Below are 12,921 nucleotides of genomic sequence, written 5' to 3' on the forward strand. Positions count from 1 at the left end.
AGTAGAAAATAAGACACAGAAATTATAACTCAAAGTTTAACAGGACAGAGTTGAAACCAAACATCAACAGGCTTAACTCACCTGCAACAAGAAAAAGATTTTCAAATTGGATCCTATAACAAAACCCAATTCTATACTGTATACAAGAGACACACCTAAGTCATTCAGAAAGGCTAAAAATAAAGGGACAAGCAAAGGCACATCAAGTAAATTATAAGAAAGCTGAGACTGCAAGCCTGTTAGCTGACCAGTGTAATTCATTCTACAAATCATTACAAAGAATAAAGAAGGCTACTTTTTTTAAAGCTAAAAATCCCACCATTTACAATGAAGATATAACTGTTAAAGACATCTATTTACCAAATAACCCTATAAATATCACTATAAAGGCGAAACTAAAAAGATGCAAGAAAAAATAAAAATATACTGATGAAAGACCTCACACTGTTGTCAGTATGAAGTCAAGTAGACAAAAAAATGAGGATACAGATTTTATAAATATATACTGAAATTCAAACCTTGATAATAGATAATATAACATGCAGACAGGACACAAAAAAATTAGGTTCAAAGTAAACATCAATTACATAAAGCAGAAATACTATTATTACAAGGCAATAAAATTAGATATTAATAAATATGAAATACTGTATGGAAATTTAAGAGTCTTACTCTTGGATTAAAAAATACAAAAAATTTTCTAGAATATTATAATGAAAATACCATATATCAGAAGCTACAGGATTTATGTAAAGCAGTGTTCAAAGGCAAGTTCACAGCCTTAAAAATGTATATGACAGAACTTAAAAAGAATGAAAATCGATTCCAAATAAAAAGCTAGAAAAAGAACAGAGTAAACCAAAAGAAAGTAAAAAGAAACAACAAATACAAAAGTAGAAAGAAATGAAGTAAAGAACAAGAAAAACCACAGATCTAATTAAAAAATTGGAATCCTGATTCTTTGAAAAAACTTTGAAAAGTCCTTGTTAACTTAATTAGAGAAAGTGGTGGAGGGAGCACAAATGTACAAAATAAGAAATGATGAAGAAAATAACCCTTGAAACAGTAAATTAAACCCCTCAAAAAAATCTTACAATTATTCTGCATACTTACATACAAGCAGAGTTGAAAACTGAGAAGAAATGAATAATATTCTAGGAAAACAGTTTACAAAAAACTGACCACAGCAGAGACAAGAGAACTTAAGCCAATTTCAATAGCGAGAGAAAATTATCAAGGAACTAATCCCACAAAGTATCCAGACCCAAAAGGCTTCAACAGGAAAAGCTACCAAGTTTGCAAAGATCAGACAGACCCTAGGCTGAGCACAGAAAATAAGTGAAGAATAATGTTTTTTAAATGTGGTAAAAATATAATAATGAAGACACCATTAAAAAAGCTGTGGACCAATATCATTCAGGTAAATAGTGATTTAAAAATTCTGAATAAAATATTAGTGAACAGGAGCTCATACTACCTTAAGAAAATAATATATGATAATCAAGTGGAATTACTCAAGGAAAGCAAGGATGATTCAATTTTAGGAACATCTATCTATGTCGTATTAATAGATATAAACAGAAAATCATATAATCATCTTCATAGACACTGAAAAATTCCAACACTCATTTCTGACGTCAACACTCAAAATGGGATTTTACGGACATTTCCTTAACATGATAAAACATCTGTAACCGAGGAATAAAAATCTAAATCAACAAAAGGAATGGCTGATAAATTTGACTATTATAAAAAGAAAAAATCTGCATGGCAAAATATATCAAAGACAAAGGACAAATTAGGGAAATATTTGAAATATATATCAAAAGTAAAGAGCTAACGTCCTTAAAACATAAAGAGCTCTTATACGCTAAGAAAAAGAGGCCAAAAATTTGATAAAAAATGAGCAATAAAAGATAAACAGGCTATTTGAAAAGATGCAAAAATGGCTCTTCAACAAAATCAAGTTCAACTTCACTTACAGAAAGTGAAACACATACTAAAAATGAAATACCGTTTCTCACAGATTGACAAAAATTTAAAATGTGACAGTACATTCTATGGGCAAGGCTAGGGAGAAAGTCACTTTTATGTATTTCTGCTGAGAATGCAAATGGCACCGCCCTAATGCAGGGTATCTGGTAGTACATAACAAAAATTACGGTGCATTCACTCTCTGATCTAGCTATCCTGCTTCTAGGAATTTACCCTGAAATACACCTCCAGCAACATGAAAATACACAAGATTAATCCTTGCTACATAATTCATATTTGCAAAATTCAAGAAATGGACTAACTGCCTACCCCAAGTAGGATATTTGAATAAACCTTAGCCACAAAATCGAATACTGTGCATAAAAATACTGGTTGCCTTGGCCTGTGATGTTTTAGGAGGTTGCTAAATGAAATCTAACTTTGCTCCCTCCATTATAGCCCCCTTCTATTAGGAGAAAATCGTTTTTTTCCTAATACACAGTAGCTTAGAAAAATGAAATATTTAAGGTTTCTAAGCTGAAATCAATTCAAGGCTTTTGGTGGGATCTCATGACAACATTCAGAGGCTAGTCGGAGAAAGTAAGCTACAGCTAGGTCTCAGGTCCCCTGAAACTGCAGACTCTTCTAGTCACCCTTTAATTTTTCTTTTTGATAATATATTGGACCTTCAATGAAAATCTCATTTTTAAAATGCTTTAAAAATTTGAATTCATAGCACATGATTATCAGACTATTCAAGTTTGTTTTCAGCAGTTTGCTTTCCTCACCTATGTAAGCAGACTAACAGCTGCTTTAATATTTGTAATTGTACCTTTCATTGCCTTTTCCCATCTGAACTGCTTCTGCTATTCTACAACTCCTCCATCTAATATCCTCCCCCACCCCCCCACCCCCGCCAATTTTCTAGATTTCTATGGTTATATGCCTGGCTTTTACAGTCACTAACAGTCAATGACTATACTCTTTTCGTTTCAGCTAGTAATCAGATTAATCATGTGTCAATGAAGTCTTCAGCATTCCTGAGGTATTTTAATTATTTTTAAAGACCTTTTTGGTACAGTTCTATGTATTCTTGCCACCTCTTTTTAATCTCTTCTGCTTCTATTAGGTCCTTGCTGTTTCTGTCCTTTATCATTCCTATCTTTGCATGAAATGTTCCCTTGGTATCTCCAATTTTCTTGAAGATATCTCTAGTCTTTCCCATTCTATTGTTTTCCTCCATTTCTTTGCTTTGTTCACTTCAGAAAGCTTTCTTATCCCTCCTTGCTAGTCTTTGGAACTCTGCATTCAGCGGGGTATATCTTGCCCCTTCTCCTTTGCCTTTTGCTTCTCTTCTTTTCTCAGCTATTTGTAAGGCCTCCTCAGATAACCATTTTGCTTTGTTGCATTTCTTATTCTTGGAAATGGTTTTGATCACCACCTCCTGTACAATGTTATGAACCTCTGTCCACAGTTCTTCAGGCACTCTATCAGATCTAATCCCTTATATCTATTTGTCACTTCCACTGTATAATCATAAGGGGTCTGATTTAGGCCATGCCTGAATGGTATAGTGGTTTTCCCTACTTTCTTCAAATTAAGTCTGAATTTTGCAATAAGGAGCTAATGATCTAAGCCACAGTCAGCTTCTGGTCTTGTTTTTGATGACTGTACAGAGCTTCATCCTTTAATAAACTAGTAAATATAACTGTTTACCTAAGTTCTTTGAACTGCTCTAGCAAATTAATAGAACCCAAGGAGGGGGTCTTGGTTCTATTCATTAAACCTCCAGTTTAAAGCTGGCTGGTCAGAAGCACTGGTCTGACTTTGTGACTGGCAACTGAAGTGTGCCTGTGGGTTAGGGGAAGAGGTGGCCACCACGTGGGACTGAATCCTTGACCTGTGAGATCTGACACTATCTCTGGTTAGTGCTGGAACTGAATTAAATTGTAGGATATCCAGTGGATTGCAGATACTCACTTGGTGTTGTAGGGAATCTCCCCCCAAATCCCTACTGCAACACATCTGGCGACCAGAAGTATGAGAAGTGAAGTGTTCTGTGTTGCAGTAAAGGAGAGACATAGGAGAGAGACCCACAGGGAAGAGCTGGGGTTTTTTCCTACACAGGAGGGAAAGGACAGTTTTCCCTAAACAAATCTGTATTCTTTTGCTATAAATTATAAGCATGAGTGTAAAAGCTTTTCAATGATTCCTTCTAGCAAGTCACTGAACTTGAAGGTGGTCTCAGGGACCCCTGACATATCATCAGGTGTCACTACCCATCAAGTCTCAGCATATAACCAATCTGCCACAACCGACTGATTTCATTTGTACCAGCAGCAAAGCAAGGTAGATCTGTATCAAATGTTAGGCAACACTCAAAATTGTCTGGACATATCAAACCATGGATGAGTAACTTCAAAAAGGACAGGAAAACCAAATGCTGCAGAATCACTGCAACTGCACGTTGACTTTAAGAAGAAGAATAACTAGAAAGAAAATGAACACAGATTGACCTGAATCAGTCCAGATTTCTTCTTTAGTTCTCCGAGTCAGTACGTAGTTCTTCTACTGTCATATAAGCATATTAATGTCCATAAGCCACCTAGTTCTCTCTACACCCCAACGCAGCTTCTCCAGCAGTCTCACAAATGACGATCTCACAAATGAAGTCTTTATTTTAATGCTATTCTTTTACTTTTTCACTTCTCCTCTTTGATTCTTTCCTCTTGAAGTTCTACTCACTTTATCTTTCCTACCCATTACCACTTTGGGTTCATACCTTCATCAAGTCCCTCAAACCTACTATGATAGCAAAATAGGCCAGGTTATGTTCAAACCTGCCCTATTCCAGATCCTCCTTACCGCTTTCAAAGTATCTGACTATAACAGACACGAACGTATCACTCCTCTATTTGAAAATCTTAGTGACTCTGCACTGATTACAAGAGAAGTCCAAACTCCCTAACACAAGATAAAAAACCCTGTAATTTAAGCAAATGTTTCGGTTTATTAACCACCTGGATTCTCCACATGCTCATGTATTCTCTTTAATTCTTAATATAGTTCCTCTTGTACCTGAAACAACTTTTTCAACTTGACAAAATCCTTCTCATCCTAGTTGTACGACTACACACAAATTAGTTAGCTGTTTTTTTTTGTTTTTTTTTTTAACCGTATTTGTAACATGAAGACAATTTTAGTAACCAATCACATGATTTTTCTAAGGAATAAATATATGAAAAAATGCTAAAAAACAGTGCCTGGCACACTTAAAACCCTTAATAAATGCTATCTTTTTTCACCTCTAACAACACTTCCACCACCATCCTTCTCCTTATAATGCTTATTTCAAATGTTACTTTCTCAGTGAAGCTTTCTGGTTGCCAGAAAGAACATGTGCTTTGATAATTCATTTTGGTGGTTTCTCTGTTTTCTTTTCTTGTTTGTTTGCACACATATTGTATCCTTATGTGATCATGGTACAAAACAGCATAGGCCTTGACTCGGCTTTAATTCTCAGCCATGGCTTTTATTCATCATATGACCCTTAAGTTATTTTACTTTACTGAGTTTTAATTTCCTTACTAGTTCCTTACTAGTAAAATAAGAGAACAAAATTTATCTCATAAGGGTGCTGGTAAGATCAAAAGAGATTACAGAAATAGATTTAGTACAGCAAGCAACTGACAAAAGCCCATTTCGTTCACTCTTTTTACCTGCTGCTAATGCTGACATCTTAGAGGGCAGAGTCTCCATGTCTTCTTCATTTTTGTGCCTACAATTCTTTGCACAATTCTGCCTAAGTGGGACAATCTATTTTGTTAAACTCGATAAATATACTTAAAACTACAGAACTTCATTACTTTAATACCTCTAGCTTTCAAATAAACAAGACCAATAGGTGGTGGAAGCTTTTATTCGCCTACAATCAATTCCCTAATGTCCTGGGGGGGAAGTCTTGGTGGAAACATCAGATATCTTGCTTATTTTCCTTTTAATTTTGGCTTTCAGAAAGCTTAGGACTAAGTTTAGCATTCAGTAACAACAAATACACTTTTAAAAATAATTTTACCTCCTCCTCCTTTCTTCTAAGGTACTTATTATCTTATGTCTATTGCTAAGTCACCTTTATATCCATTTTGAAAACAGGACAGTATATAACTAAACAGGATTCACTTAATTGTTATGACAGTTCAGGCTAACACTTCACAAATAAAAAGTTACTTCAGTTACCTTTAAAAGATTCCTTCCCAAGAACTTAAAGTCCTAAAATTAACTAGGGAAATGTGTGGTTCAGTACTTATATAGGAACTATATATTGCTTCTTGAAAAATGTTAACAAAGATGTATTTTCTTCATCTCAATGATAAATCACACATAATTCTGACACCCACACACATAAATATTATGTGTAAACAAAGATACACAAAAACACAAACATACAAATCGGAATAGATCTTAATTGAAATATTAGAAGCCAAATTCACGCTGGATGAACATTAGAGTCAGTTCTGAATTCTCTAAAATGTATCCATTGTTTTACTTTGTGGAAGAATTGACATTCAGCCTTGCTACAATCAGGAGAATTCTCAGACTGCCTGAAACAAACTGCGCCAGAATATATACAGTAAGTGCTTAACTAAACCTCATATAATGAACAAATAATCTAAAGATACCTTTGCATTTAAAGCGATAATTGATATTCTTCAATACTGTACCTCAAAAGGTTATAGCCTAGGGTTTAGTATGGTTTCATAGGAAGTAAACAAGATCTGTTATCAGAAGATCTCAGTTTTAAATATCGACACTTGACCCTTATAAGCTCTGCAACTTTGAATAAGTCACTTAACCTTTCCCTGAAGCTGTTTCTTATTCTTTAAAAATAGGGATAATAATATCTAGACTACCAATTACAAAAATCAAATAAAAAAATTTTTAAAGTATGAAGGAGCTTTATAAAGCTTTTACCACTTAATAAATATTGATACTTAAAAATACTATTATGATATAAATAACTAAATTAACTACATATGTGATAATTTCTCCAATGTTAGTATTTTTGTTATCTGAATGATTTAAGATATAAACTCAGTTTAACCTTAATCCTATTTCTGAAAACAGAACATACATTTCTTCCACATACACTGTGGAAGCTTGACAAATTATTAAGATATATGGTGACACTTATTAAAAGCATAAGAATAAATAACCCTTTCAGTCTCATTAAGAACCAAATTCCAAAACTAAGGTTCTGCTTTACTTACGTTTATATCTGTATGGTATATGAGGACACATAATGCTGGTAAAATCTGAGGAAAGAAAACAAATGATAAGTAACTCTAGAGTGGACGAAAATGTCTTTGCAAAAACAAGTAACTGTTGACTTTTTTAAAAAGCAGTAAATACTATTTGAGGGCAAGAAAAACAACATTAAGTTTTTTGAATCTCTATTAGGAAAACTAAAATACAATAAATTCAACCTGAAACACCAAAAAATATTTCAAATGTTTAATTAAAATAATCAAGTAAGTCTGACAGAGATTAATGTACCTTAAAGGAAAAACATTTGTTTTCAATAACATTCTTTATGATATATGTCTACTGGAAACAGTGGAGATGCGAGTATATAGTTATTTTTAAAAAGCCATTCTTAAAACTGATCTCACTGTCCCACTTACCTGCTTAAAACTAAGATTTTATTTAATGAACTACTTGAGTCAAAGTGAAGTTTTTGACCTCAGATTTAGTCAAGAAAAGTATGCCCAGTATAAAGTCTGTTGAATGCAGACATTTCAAATCTCTTCTTTAAATCTGTGAGGGAGTAGGGGGAATTACTAAGTACCCTTTCCATACGGGCAAGAGGTGGCAGAAGATGGTGAATGATGCCAATCATAAAGATTACAGATTCACAGTCAACATTTCTCTATACAGTCAAGTGATTAAAGGTTACATAGGATTTTATAAAACTTAAAATACTCAGATCCATTTACAAATCAGATGTAATTAGCAGATTTAACACAGCAATTTAACTCTAGAACATTTGCATATAAGTACACTAGTTTTATCAGCAGCCATCCCTTATTTTTTAGTGTTAAATCAACAACTCAATGTAGTAATAAAACTGAGATTTTATTTTCTTCCTTTGTAGTTTTCTGCTTGAATTTATGGTTTCTTAAATTAAGGTGGACTGTATTTGGTCAGGTGCCACAAGTCTCACAGAAGTCAAAAATTAAGTTATGATACATTACTTAAATATCTCATACCTGCAATGAAATCAGTATATGCGTTATTTCATTCCCTGTACATGAAAACCTAAAGCATAAACATAGGGAAAATATACCATCTGGCCTTTGCAATTCTTCATTTACCTCCTGAACTGTCTCCATAGGCGGTGGGGGGTCCTTATTCCTGCAGAGATTGACAATGACCCATGTGACGTTCCGAAGGAAGGTGATGGGAATGGAGGGATTGATGAAGGACAGAAGAGGTTTGACAACTCCCAGTGATATGACATAATCTCTACATTGAGGACCATCACCTACAGAAATGAAAATTGTATTTAAAAAAAAATTACATTCAAGATGAGAAAGTCTGAAATGTATGCAATGGCTCATGTTGGGACACTGATGTTCTATGTTTCCTCACCATCAGTCAAGGGCATCAACTGTTGCTATTTCTCCAGATTTTGATTTGGGGAACACAAATTCAACCTACCAGTCCTGGATAACAAATTGCATATCCATCTAAAGAGGTACAATCTTAAGTTAATATTTATGAAGCAAGAAGATAGTCAACCCACATTAAAATTAGAGGAAACATAGTATGTAATGGCCAATGTAGGAAAAAAGTTAATTAAGATACTTAATTGGAGTGTTTTCAAACCTAATTTCAACTTACCTATAATGTTTCCCAAAGCCCATACTGCTTGTTCACAAACATTCTGATGTGGTGAATGGAGAAGTCTTAGAAAAAGAGGTACGGCATCTATAATAAAGAAAATCTAACATTTATACTGCAAAATGTTGAAGAGTTCACAGGTTTCAGCCTAAATAAGTTGATGAAATATACATAAGAGTTTGGTACACTAGAGTTGCTCAATTATAGTTCAGTGAATGAATAAATGTAGCAAATACCTTTACCCTAAATATGCTACATTTTACTGTTTCCTCTAGTCTCAAGCAACAGACTTATTGACAGTACCTAGAGCTGCGATTATATTAAATGAAAACAACAGCATGATGCTTTTCCTGCAATTCATTAAAAAAGGTTTCTACCATAGAATACTTTAGTCAATATGATTCCAATTGTTGATATGGGATTAAAGAACTGATTATACCCATATCAAGCCTACCTTATATTTCAAGATAATTTATCATTATACTTCTTACTCTACACATAATTTATGAACTAACTCAAATTCCAAAAGACTGGTATCATATTCATTTCAGGTGAGAACTAAGTATAAGGCAGATCACTTTTTCTTAAAATTTCAGTATGTTGTATACTACCTCTAGGATTTTTAGCTGTATCTCTGCACGACCTGTATTATTGAATGTTTAAATTAAAACTGACTCAAACTTCTAACAGCTTTACTGAGATATGATTTATCTGTTTAAGTGTACAATTCAAAGGTTCTTAGAGTTCATACAGAGTTGTGTAGTCATCACCACAATCTAATTTGACGACATTTCTACTGCCCCCAAAAGAAATCCCATACCCAGAAAATCCTCTTACCTTCTCCCCCAGCCCTAGGCAACCATTTACTCTGTTCTCTGTCTCTACAGATTTTCCTGTTCAGCACATTTCATACAGATGACAGAAGGTCCAGCAAGTAAATAAGTTAATTTACTTACTAGACTGTACAACAGCTTGAGTCTGTGCAGAGGTTCCTGATGCTATATTAGTTAATGCCCATGCAGCTTCAAACTGTAATGAAGGACTGCAAAAAACAACAACAAAAAATCTTTAGACACATAACTACCATTTAAGACCTACAGATTACATGGTTATCTCCTTTACCTTGTCCTTGAATTTCGCCTCATTACGTCCAACTGCCTGTTGAATATCTTCCACTTGAATGTCTCATTTGCTCTCAAAGTCAGTCAATATTAACTCACTTCTTCAGGTTCATTGGTATTGCAACATTTAGCCAGTCATTATTTTCCTTGACCCCTTTCTCTCCCACAGATATCTAACCAATAGGTCATATCAATTTTACCTCTTAAATATTTTTTATATTTATAGTGACATCCAAAATATCCCTGTGGTAGCTGAAGCCCTCATCATCTCATTTGAATCACTGCCACAACCTCTAGCCAGGTCTTAAAGCTCTGACTCCACTACATCACCTGCTTCACATACCAGTGATATTACAAGGCTACATAATTTTGCTGAAAGGATAAGATCATTATAATCTGGAATGGTGATGGAAGACTTCACAAAGAAAGTGAAAACTGAACTAGGTTTTCCAAGAGTGATAAAGAAAGAAAGGCACTGACAACTGGAAATACAGATAAAACCACCATGGCTGGGATGATCATGATGTGTGCAGGTGACAACATAGAGACCATGAGAGCTGAAGCCAAGAAGGTACGCAACGCTGTGACACGGGGTAAAACTGCAAGGGCAAGTCACAATGTGTGTGTGTGGAGCAGGACTCAAACCTCAGGCTTCAGGACTTAGAATTTATTCTACAGACATACCAAGTGTAGAGTGCTACTGAAAAGTGAAGTAAAGAAAACAATGTTGAAGTCCATGAAGAAGAGATAAAAACGGTCAAAGGCTGATGTAGGAAAAATCTGTTAAGAAGAAATTATCTATGTTAAGTTAGGGTGGATAGCTGAAAAACATCATTTCTTTTCAAACTGAATGCCAAGGTGGGAGGAGGTGGGAATGAGCAAAAACCAAGGAAAGCCAAAGGTTAGGAACTTAGAAGAAACTCTATAAATATCAAAGAAACAGAGTGAGGTTGTTAATATCAAAAGATTAGAGAGATCAGAGAAGGAAAAGGTTTTAAGAAGAAAAAATTTCAGTGATAATAGCAAGCAGTGAGGTTAAAAAGATGGAACAGACCAGACAATGAAGTAGCAGACAAGAACTATCAATACACGATGAACTGTGGCAAAAGGCAAGAAATAAGAGGGTATCAAAGTTGAGGAGAAATAAAGGAATAATAAGATCAAAGATGATGAGATAGTTTATGTTGTTTCAGACTGGAAGGAGAAAGAGTTAAACTAGGATAGATGGTTTGGCAAAATACTGACAATGAGGGCCTGAAATGAGAAAACAGAAAGATGTAAAAAATACAATTACAAAGCTAGGGAAAGTCTTCTAAGATATCATTTAAAAAGAGAGAGATAAGATAGAGAAAATAAGTAATAAAATGAGCGCAATAAGTAAACAATAAAGAAACATTTATTATATGCTCAGTATTATGTGGTATTTTGTACATATTATTTTCATTCCTTGCAACCACCTACATTTTATAGATTAGGTACCTAAGCATCAAATGCTATTTGGGTTTAGGTCAGCTGCAAACCCTAGATTTAAACCAAGGTCTATTCGGCTTCACTCTCGGTCTTTTATATTATGACACAATTTCCCATAACAAATCGATTAAGTCAGACTGAAACCATTGAAAATTTTCTATTTTTACCTTCAGTGGTAGTTATACATGTCTGTATATATTTCAGCATACTCTTCTGTTATATATACAAGCTACATTTCACAGACACACCCATACAAATGAGCCCATGACAAAGACAAAAATGCAAAATAAATAAATAAATGGAAAAGAAAAGAAGAAAAAAGAAAAGCAGCTCGAGCCAAAAAGAAAGGGGGCCCTAAAGGTAGAGGCAATTTTTTTTTAAATAACTAAAATAAAACTTATTTTTGCTTAAATAAATCTTACAGAAAATAAATATGATAGTATTTAAAAAGTGTTGAGGGCTTTTGGAGAGATGGTTGTGGCACGTAATAGAAAAAGAATGAAGTATTTTAAAATAATAAAAACTCTTAGTGGAAACATTTATAATGCTACTATCTTAATCTAGTCACCTGAAAATCTCATAGACAATATTTAGCAAAATACCCCCAAGTTTTAGTCTAAATGCTCCTTAAAAGAAAAATGAGCCTCTGTTTAAATGTATTTTGGGGTTCAGACTTACATTCTACCCAGTTAACTCAAACTGATGAGGTTTAAGATCCAGCACACCAAGATCTCTTCAAACACTAGTACAAATGGGGCCAGTACCTCAAAAGATACCAACTGGTGTTTTTCTCTTTCTATTTTGGGAAATTATTATCTGCCCTCTTATTTTTAATTTACCACAAATAAAAACCATGATGATAGACAACTAATCATGGCTGGAGTTCTGTTAAGGACTTCACAGAATATCAGTGGATCAGCTGGAATATTCCCAGGGTAAGAAAGAGCTACTCAGTTCTGGAAACCATTCATGTTGACTCAAGTCATGAGGTTAATCTATATATAGACTCATAAGCAAAGAATGACTCAAACACTATTTGGGTTGTTTTAAAACATTACTGAAGAAAAAGCCAACTAACAAATAAAGACTATAAATGTTTGAGACAATTTAGAACAGACAATAAACAGACGTTAAAATTTTCCTAGAAACTACACACACATACTTCATAAACTAAAAAGAAAAGCACTTAGGTCTGCAGAGTATTATCACAGTATTTAGAAAATTACATTAAAATACATGACAAATGAAAAATGTGATAAGGCAAAACCAAATGGAACCCATTAGTTAAATAATAATCCCAAATTTTCAGTTGGCTGAAAAAAGTGAACAGGGAGTCAAATCCATACTTACTTATCATCCCTTTCTAGACATTTCACTAGAATTGGTAAAATCCCAGATTTTATTAGGTCATCAATTGGTGGATTTCTGTCACTGGATAAAAGCTTTCTAGAAAAAG

At 34.0% G+C, this 12,921-nt stretch overlaps 1 protein-coding gene across 2 annotated transcripts in view; it reads right to left on the reverse strand.

Moving 5' to 3' along the window:
• KPNA3 (karyopherin subunit alpha 3) overlaps window positions 1–12,921 on the reverse strand; it is a 94,989-nt gene that overhangs the window by 12,336 nt on the left and 69,732 nt on the right. For both annotated transcript variants that reach the window (XM_055542193.1, XM_055542194.1), the window contains exons 6-10: window positions 12,816–12,911; window positions 9,831–9,916; window positions 8,875–8,961; window positions 8,346–8,515; window positions 7,242–7,286 (exon numbers count right to left, since the gene is read on the reverse strand). In XM_055542193.1, coding sequence (XP_055398168.1) covers window positions 7,242–7,286; window positions 8,346–8,515; window positions 8,875–8,961; window positions 9,831–9,916; window positions 12,816–12,911 — 484 coding nt within the window. The remainder of the gene's footprint in view (window positions 1–7,241; window positions 7,287–8,345; window positions 8,516–8,874; window positions 8,962–9,830; window positions 9,917–12,815; window positions 12,912–12,921) is intronic.

This window comes from Bubalus kerabau, chromosome 12 (genome assembly GCF_029407905.1).
Source record: "Bubalus kerabau isolate K-KA32 ecotype Philippines breed swamp buffalo chromosome 12, PCC_UOA_SB_1v2, whole genome shotgun sequence".
Taxonomy (NCBI): domain Eukaryota; kingdom Metazoa; phylum Chordata; class Mammalia; order Artiodactyla; family Bovidae; genus Bubalus; species Bubalus kerabau.